Source organism: Chenopodium album, chromosome 19, assembly GCF_948465745.1.
Source record: "Chenopodium album chromosome 19, dcCheAlbu1.1, whole genome shotgun sequence".
In the NCBI taxonomy this organism is placed as follows: Eukaryota; Viridiplantae; Streptophyta; class Magnoliopsida; order Caryophyllales; family Amaranthaceae; genus Chenopodium; species Chenopodium album.
The window spans coordinates 29,540,150-29,549,205 of record NC_137852.1 but is presented as its reverse complement, the minus strand read 5'-3'; the positions used below and the strand labels follow the sequence as shown (position 1 = coordinate 29,549,205).

General features: G+C 36.5%; 1 protein-coding gene across 1 annotated transcript; it reads left to right on the top strand.

Annotated features, from left to right (window-relative positions):
• The first annotated feature begins 5,254 nt into the window (after nt 1-5,254).
• Nucleotides 5,255-8,581, top strand: LOC145593563 (pyruvate dehydrogenase E1 component subunit alpha-3, chloroplastic-like). The gene is made up of 3 exons (XM_081649831.1): nt 5,255-5,674; nt 6,059-6,836; nt 8,110-8,581. Exons 1-3 carry the CDS (start codon nt 5,423-5,425, stop codon nt 8,385-8,387), a joined length of 1,308 nt encoding a protein of 435 aa, XP_081505957.1. The 5' UTR covers nt 5,255-5,422; the 3' UTR covers nt 8,388-8,581.
• The last annotated feature ends 475 nt before the right edge of the window (nt 8,582-9,056 follow it).

Here is a 9,056-nt window from a genome sequence, read left to right as displayed (position 1 = left end):
TAAAAGGGAACTAACTACCAAGAGTAGGGAGAAAAAAATTATAAAAGACCTAGGGTTACAGGTTCACCAATAATTAATAATCTGGGATAAAACATAACAATCAATTATTAACATTGCACATATAACATGATTAACAGGCTCTCGCAATTTATTAATCAACATAGATCTAACTGGCTCTCGCAACTTACTATATCTAAGTTCCTATTGAAAATAACCTTTAATATCAAATTAACATCTGCTCGATTCATCAATTCAATATTGCTATACTTTTACAAGAAAATCACATCTGCTCGATTCATAATTCGATTGTAAAGCGTCAAAACAATTCAATAAGAAATTATCATACCATATCAATAATCAATAATAACAAATTATCCCTTCATATTATTTATGGATCTCCCAAGAACCCTAGAATTAAAATACTCACACATAATTAAACCTTAACTAAACAAAGCAATAAAAGAAGTCATGATGAAAGAAAATAAATAACTGAGATTAAAGGAGAAGAAACCGTTACTAAAGTAATCGGAAATAAAGAGTTGAATTAAGAACAAAATATAAAGTTGTAGAAAGAGAAAGTAAGAGAGAGAAAATAAGTAAGTAGAGAGAAAAAGTCTAAGGGAAGAAGTTAAGAGAATTAAAAAGAGAGTAAGGGAGAATAATCGTAACAAAACAACCCAAAACGTATTATACTAAGCTCCTAAAATCCTAATTAGAAACTTAGTGTAGACACCTACTTTTGGCCTCCTGTCCCGATTGGAAGTTCAATCACTCTTTGTGTTGGACCAAAGTGAAGAATGCTTATGGATAATCGGTTAAACCACAAAACACAAAAGACTAGCCCAAATAAAGGATCAAAGCCAAACAAGGTCCAATTAACTAAATCCGATCATAATTAGGCTTAAGAACGCACATAAAACCCAATAATGACGGCTTTAATGGCGCCGAGGTTAAAATAAACGCTGCCGCAGTAAATGCCGTGCGCATCTCAATGTGTCGCGCTGGGCAGTCGTCGCGAGAGATTCAGAATTTCGGAAAATTGGAAAATCGAATCTTACCATAAAGCCGCGCACAAGATAATTAGTTGCGCTGCCTGTAGCGGCGCAACCTATTCACTTGCGCTGGGATGTCGCGCGCAGCTCATCTAGTTGCGCGCGACACCTGCTGCAGCAGAATGCTCGAAACCCTAATCCTACTCATTCCCTGTAAATAGAAGCTTAATCTGAGGCTTAAACACATAGAAAATAACCCTAAATTCCGGCAGAATACTTGTGAACTTGTGGTACCTAAACCCTCTTGTCCTAAACACTCACCCCTTTGATATTTTGTTACTACGGTGGAGGTTCCCGAACAAGAAGGAGTCCATAAGTGTTCTAAGCGGAGATCTATCAAAGAGAAGTAATAAATTCCCAAGCACTTAGATAAATCATATTTATTTTCTTGTTTAAAGAACTTTAATTAATTAATTAATTAGTGTTTCTTGATCACCTTAAAATGAATAAATAATCAATTCCACATAGTATCTTGCGTTAAATAAGATTAGAATTGAATTAAATAATTGTTGGTTGATCACCTAAGTCAAGGCGAATATTGTTTATTTCTTGTACTATTCACGAATTTGATTAAATAAAGAATAACGACGCGACATTGCAATGTAATTCCTACGTGAATTGATGTGTGTAAATAAAATCAACTAATTTAGTTTTAGGTATCGCATTGCATATATTATTTGGTGATGAAATTGTAAAAAAGGAAGAGCTAGCTTAATAGAGGCCGCACTAGGGCTAGGATAGCGATTCCCCCCCAAAGGGAACGTTATTTTAGTACCCTCGCTCCTGAACTCATTTCTGGTTTATGTAGACCAACTTGGGCATGGGTAAACTTATGATTCATGCTAATTATTCCATGAACTCCACATGGAAGAAAGGCATGAACGAGGTTTATGAGTTTTCCTAAAACTCATTGGTGACTCCCTACTTGTTTCTTATAAAAAAGCATGATGATAGAATCAATTCTAATTTAAGGTCCCCCGAACAGTCAGGATTTCAAATCCTAATACACCATAACAAGAGTAAAGTCCTAAGCTTCTAAAGGGCCATGGGCATCTAAGGAGAAGGATCCCCTATGATGGGAACACCCTCCTTACACTTGTAAAAAGAGAGTAAGAAAGATTTTTTTTTTTGGTATCCATCAAATGTAAAAATATAGGTTTTTAGTCTTGCCACCTCCCAGCCACCCTTAGCCTCCCTCCCCCCCCCCCCCCCCCCGTGCGGCTGCCAATACCCCCGATAACCACCTTCCAGCCACCAAAACACCAAATATTAAGTCCCGCAACCAACCACAACAACCTCTCGCCGCTGCCAGGCCAAAGCCCAACCATAGCAGCCTGTCGTCACGGCAAGGCACGTACCAAAGCCGCCAAAAACACTCCAGCCGCCACCACTTCTACTCCAATTTGCCGCTCCATCACACCACCACCACTAAAATTACCCCCTACAACACGCACCAGCAAAACCCACCTAAAATATCCTTGCAAAACCACCTGAAACAACCCAAAAAACCACTCATTTATGGGTTGTTTCAGGTGGGTTTTAGGCGGCGAAAAGGGGAGGGTAATTGGTTTAGGGGGAGGGACAAGGTTGGCGAACAGGGGAGGAGTTATTTTCGGAAAACAATGGTTGTTTTGGAGGGCAGCTGTGCGGTGGTTTAGCGGCTGAGATTAGAAGAGGGAAAGGGAGGAGGTGGGCTCGCCAGCGGCGAGGGAATGTTTGGGCACCGGCTGCTGGAACTAGGAGGGGAAGGGTGGCTGACGGGGAGGGGTGAATGGTTGCAGTGGCTAGTTGGTATTTTTTATTTATTTTTTAAGTTAATTTTTTAATTTTTGGAAGTATTTTTTAAAAAAAAAATTAAAAAATTAAATAATTAGTTAATGGGCACACTAACGGAAAACGTTACGGAACATGGACGGAGGTATCAACACCTATATTTTTTACATTTGATGAGTAAGAAAATAAGAAAAGGTTTTAAATGAGTGCGAAAATTCAATTAGGGTCATTTTCGAGTTACCAAAATTCAAAATAACCTTAAATTAATTAAATTTAAAATGTTATATATTAATATTAGGAATTTCACCAAAATATATAACAAATAATGTTGTAAAAAAATCAAATAAATCGTGCATCGCACGGGTTCATCTAGTAATAAATAAAAGAAGAAAATACTAGATAATAGTCATAGTATTATAGGTGTTTCAAAGGAAATTTTCCAGATTAACACCACCTTTCACCGGTCTTCCGCAAATAGAATGAGCTTTGGATTATTTCAAAATGGAATGACCTTTAACACACATTTTCCAAAAATGGAACTGGACCTGTTATAACCTAATTAATAGGTTACCTGTGACACGTGTCACAATATCATTGGTCAATTTTTTTAACCAATGTTTTTTTTTAAAAACCTTAAAACCCAAAAAAATTGAAAGGTCAATTTTTTTGACAAAAGTTTTTTTTAAAAAAAACCTTAAAACCCAAAAAAAAAAAAAAAAAAAAAAAAAAAAAAAAAAAAAAAACTGAATTTAAAAAAAATAAAAACAAAAGCCATTGGTTTAAAAAATAACAAAAAAAGGAAATCCTCCCCTTGCCGACAACAACCCCACCACCATCGACCGGCACCTGAAACCTCTCCTCTGTGCCAGTGAAACTATTTCACCCCTCTACCCACCCTCTTCCCCCCTCAAAATGTGGCATTTTTCACATACATTGTTTGTGAGGTTGGGACGAAATGGGTCACAATTAGGGTTGATCTACAAATTGTGGTAGCGATTGTGGTGACCGGAATTATTAGGCTACAATATTGGTGCGATTTTGGTGTGGTTGTGATGGTGGAGTTGATTTGGTGGTCGTTGTTCGTCGTTGGTATTGTGCAAACGCAAGCGGAGCAAGGTGGTGATTGGCGAGCAACATCGTCGATTTGGTGGTAGGGAGTGAGGTGAACTTCTGCTGGGCGGTGATTGTGGTGGTTTCGGTGTTAGAGATGTGGAGTGGCTAAGAGGTGGAGGTGTCAGTGGCTGGAGGAGTGGAGCGATGGTGTTGTTGTGGCTTTACATGCGGTGGTTGGAATTGGAGAAGGCTATGGGTACCACCAGTATCAGATAGGGGAAGGCTGAGGGTAGCCATGGCCGCCGACGGGGTAGCTGGTGGTGCTGGGGTTGCTGCCGACAAGGGGGAGGTTTTTTTTTTTATTTATTTTTTATTTTTTAAGTTTTTATAATTTTAGTTTTGTTTTTTAAAATCATTATTATTAAAGAAAAAAGTTAAAATAAATATGTTTTAACCAATCACACGTATGGCATGTGTCAAATGTAACCTGTAAAACAGGTTACATGTTTTTTGTTCCATTTTTGGCAAATTTATAAATATAAATATTACTAAAGTAACAACCGCTGACATCATCACTGCTTACATGTCACTATCTTATTTAATTTTTTCCCACCAAAATGCAAGGATGATTTCATATTGTTTTTTCCCCGTTTTTGAGCTACCCTATTTAACATTGTTTTGAAAATAAATTCAAATTGAATTTTAAATTTTTGGTATTTATTAAGCTATTATATTATTTACAAGTAGTTGTTAAAAATAGTTAATAATATAGTTTAATACTTTAATTGATTCTAAAAAATATATGAAAAAATGGATTTTGAGAAATTGTATTTTCATATATAATTAGAAAGTACTACAAAGAAAGTAGGTGTTTTTTCTTAACATGTGCTAAATAGTCTATAATTCATTTCTTATTTCAAAATCGTGCATCGCACGGGACTAATTTAGTATGTATAAAAGGTCGTTCCATTTTGAAATAATTCAAACGTTATTCTATTTTTAAAAGATCACTGAAATGTCATATTATTCTTAGCAAATTTTCCTTAACAAAAAGAAAACAAGTGCTATAAGTTAATATCTATTCTATTTTCTCGTTATCAAGAACTCTAAGGGCCAAAATTTTTTTTGGTGTTTAAAGAGCACAAGCAGGGTTGAGAATCGATTCTAGAATCTCCTAAAAGTAGGAGGGAAATTTTAACCACTTGAGCAATCTCTCACTCTCCTCTAAGGGCCAAATATCAAGAAAACAAATGCTATCAGTTCACATATTGTTTGTTGGGCCACGAGAGCCGGGCCTCAATCAGCCCGGACGAGGCCCGGCCCGTGGCCCGCCCCTGCTTGTTCCTAGTTTAGTTCTTTTGCTGGTGAACAACATTCCCACATCACATCTCCCCTTCATTGTTTACTCCGCCCTTTTCTTGTTCTCCCTATTAACTCTCCACTATTTTCTTGTTCTTCCCCATTTTCTCTCTTGTATTTGTTTGTTCATCCAACCCAAATTTTCCTCCATTTTTCAATTTCCTGTTAACATTCAATCAATCATCATGTCTTCTGCATTGGCTGTTCCCAAAATCTTTCACTCCATCAATTATAATTGTAGTTATAATAGATCCAATGACAAAACCCTCTTTGATCCTGTTAAATCTTTACAATCATCTTTTCTTGGATCTGTTAACAAACTTAGCATCTCTTCGAAAGTACCCTTTTCATCCTCTTCTGTTTCCACTTCTGTTGTTGCTGTTTCTGAGGTTTATAAGGAAAAGAAGTCCAAAACTGCTGCTTCTCCTTCAAATCTGGTAATTTATTACCACTAAATTCTCTTAATTTATGGCTTGTTTGTTATCGTTTTATGTTTTCAGTTTTCGGGTTTTTTTCTAAAAAACAAAATAGTGTGATTTTTATGAGTATTACTAGTTTTTAGTTATAAGTGAAAGGCTGTTAGGTAATTGAATGCTTGTCTTGATCAATGTTATGATTTGATGTTATGTACTTATGTACGGCATTTATGTTGTGTCATTGTATATATATTTTGTAATTTGTTAATTGTGATCAGAATTTTTTGATTTAAAACGCTCAGTAAAAGGAAATTGAACTTGATCTATGATAATGTTACTGTTAGAATTTGTAAAAGAAGAATTTTGATTGTTGATTTTACACTTGTTGGTGATTGTTGATTGTAGTTGATTACTAAAGAGGAAGGTCTGGTGCTTTACGAGGACATGACTTTGGGTAGAGTGTTTGAGGATATGTGTGCTCAGATGTATTACAGGGGAAAAATGTTTGGATTTGTCCATTTATATAATGGGCAAGAGGCAATTTCAACTGGGTTTATCAAGTTATTAACACAGAAAGATTCTGTTGTTAGTACTTACCGTGATCACGTTCATGCCCTTAGCAAGGGTGTCCCTGCTCGTGCTGTGATGAGTGAGCTTTTTGGTAAAGCCACTGGTTGCTGCCGCGGGCAAGGAGGGTCTATGCACATGTTCTCTAAGGAGCATAACGTTCTCGGTGGTTTTGCCTTCATTGGGGAAGGAATTCCTGTTGCCACGGGAGCTGCATTTACGAGCAAGTATAAGAGAGAGGTGCTTAAGGAGAACTGTGATGATGTGACAGTGGCGTTCTTTGGAGATGGGACTTGTAACAATGGGCAGTTCTTTGAGTGTTTGAACATGGCCGCATTGTGGAAACTCCCCATTATTTTTGTAGTGGAGAACAATTTGTGGGCAATTGGAATGTCCCATGTAAGGGCAACTTCTGATCCCGAGATTTGGAAGAAGGGGCCTGCTTTTGGGATGCCAGGAGTCCATGTAGATGGAATGGATGTTTTGAAGGTGAGGGAGGTGGCAAAGGATGCTGTTAACCGGGCTAGGAGTGGAGGAGGTCCTACCCTGGTGGAATGTGAAACTTACAGGTTTAGAGGGCACTCTTTGGCAGACCCTGATGAGCTTCGTGACCCTGGTACGTTTTAATTAATTTTACTTCTTTATTCTTTTTTTAACTTGCAGGATTACATTAATTGTTTTGTGTAATATTCTGTGTCTTAATATGTTTTCCTGTATTCATGAATGTTTATGTTTGAATTGTAATAATAGGAAAATTAAAATTGCTTTTAAAGATTATCAATGCCTAGTCTTGTTAGTAGCATTTTAGCATTTTTGGATTACTAGCAAATATAGGGTTTGCACTTTTGTAACTCCCTTTCAAAAACATAGTATTAACAAAAGTGACGATTCCTTTGTTTTTTTAGCACTTGCTTATCTGGAATTGCCAATAAATTTTCTTCAAAACACATCTATCGAGAATTAATTAAGTTGTGTAATTGTCACAAGTTTCTAAGTAATTCCCTTTGGTACCAGAAGTGTCTCCCATCATGTTGTTTGTTCTTTGTTTTGCTGTAAAGAGCAATGAGTTTTAGGCTGTGGAGTAATTTTGTTTTGTTTGTCATAGTAAATTAGTAATTTTCTATCCCGTGTTGACCTTATTACCTTTTTACTTTTCTAACAAACCTATCAAAACAAACATATTGCGGATTAGACAACTGTTTACGGAATCAATCATAGTCTATTTTTTCTACACCATCAAAAATCCTTTATTGGTTTGATAGGGGTCTGAGAGATATTTCCTGCTGTCAAATGATCTTTAACACCAGTGACTACCAAAATCCATGGCTAATAAAGAACTTTCATCATAGATATTATTTGAAATTTGAGCATATGAATTATGCATACCCTTTGTAACATTTTTCTACCCGAAACAACTCAGAAGTTGACTGGCATTGAGATGTCGCACTCTGTGGAAGGCCCCTTGAAGTAGTACATCAGTGTCAGTTATTGATGAAACCTTTGTTAAGCTCCATAACTCCTTTGGCAGATATAGTTTTATTTTAATTGTGTTTTATTTTATTTTTAGTTTATAATATTGTGATTAGAAAAGAAAGCCAGGTGGACATCATGAGCCATCTTTTTGGATGAATTACAGGCGAGTTGCATGTATGGCTCACTTTTACCATTGTATATACCTTCCTCTTATTCTGAAGTACTCCATATCTAATAGGTCTACTACATACAGGAGGACATCATTCTATCCAATACCATATCATTTCTTTTCAGTTTTCTTAGGTGTATAAATAATTAACTTGAGTTATTCGAAGTCATAGTGATGAAGATGGGATCTTGACTTTTGTTTTTCCATATAATTTTGCAATTGATAAATAATTCACTTTTGTTGGCAGCTGAGAAGGCTCGCTACAGTGTTAGAGATCCAATAGCCACTTTGAAAAAGTACTTGATTGAGAACAAGTTGGCCAGCGAAGCTGACCTGAAGGCAATCGAGAAGAAGATAGATGAACTAGTTGAGGAAGCTGTCGACTTTGCAGATCAAAGCCCTGCTCCCCTTCGAAGCCAACTTCTTGAGAACGTGTTTGCAGATCCAAAGGGATTTGGAATTGGACCTGATGGTAAATACAGATGTGAAGATCCTAAGTTCACAGAAGGCACTGCCCAACTTTAACTTATTATCAGGATTTTTATTTATTTTTTCCTCCTTATAACCCACCTCCTCTTCATAACACCTTATTGTTTTATTAGGCTTCTCATTCTGTATCACTGTTGAATAGTGTTATCTGGTTTGTTTTGAGCTGCAGCTGTGCAGCCGTGATTCTAGTCTTTTATGCGCCGATATATTTACCTATCAAGTTATTCAGATGTGCTTATGTGCTGATATATATATTTATATTGTTCTAGGAGGTTTTTCTTAAACTCGCATTATTTACATTGTTCTACTCCTGATGTTAGAGCCATCAGGTAAATTCCCATGATCATTAGAGCCATCAGGTAAATTCCGTAATTGAGTTTAACAAGCTGATTTGTGAAAGCTTAAGGAACCATTCTAAACTAAGGGTCTTTTCTCATCGACTGAACTCAGCTGAACTGAACTAAACTGAACTGAACTCAGCTGAACTGAACTGAACTCAGCTGAACTGAACTGAAATGAATATTTTATAAGAGAAGGAAATTAGGAGCTGTACTGAATTGAGCTGAACTGAACTGAACTCAGCTGAACTGAACTGAACTGAACTGAATTTCAACGTAAGAGAACAAACCCTAAGTGACTGTTCTCATATGATTATTTTCAGTTCAGTTCAGCTCTAATAAGTTAAGTTCATCTATAATAAGTTCA

What these genes read in the sequence shown, in the direction of transcription:
- LOC145593563 (XM_081649831.1), top strand. Translation starts at nt 5,423, where the DNA reads ATGTCTTCTGCATTGGCTGTTCCCAAAATCTTTCACTCCATCAATTAT. An exon ending in CTGCTTCTCCTTCAAATCTG is followed by an intron (nt 5,675 to 6,058) that starts GTAATTTATTAC and finishes TGTTGATTGTAG; the next exon opens with TTGATTACTAAAGAGGAAGG. An exon ending in TGATGAGCTTCGTGACCCTG is followed by an intron (nt 6,837 to 8,109) that starts GTACGTTTTAAT and finishes TTTTGTTGGCAG; the next exon opens with CTGAGAAGGCTCGCTACAGT.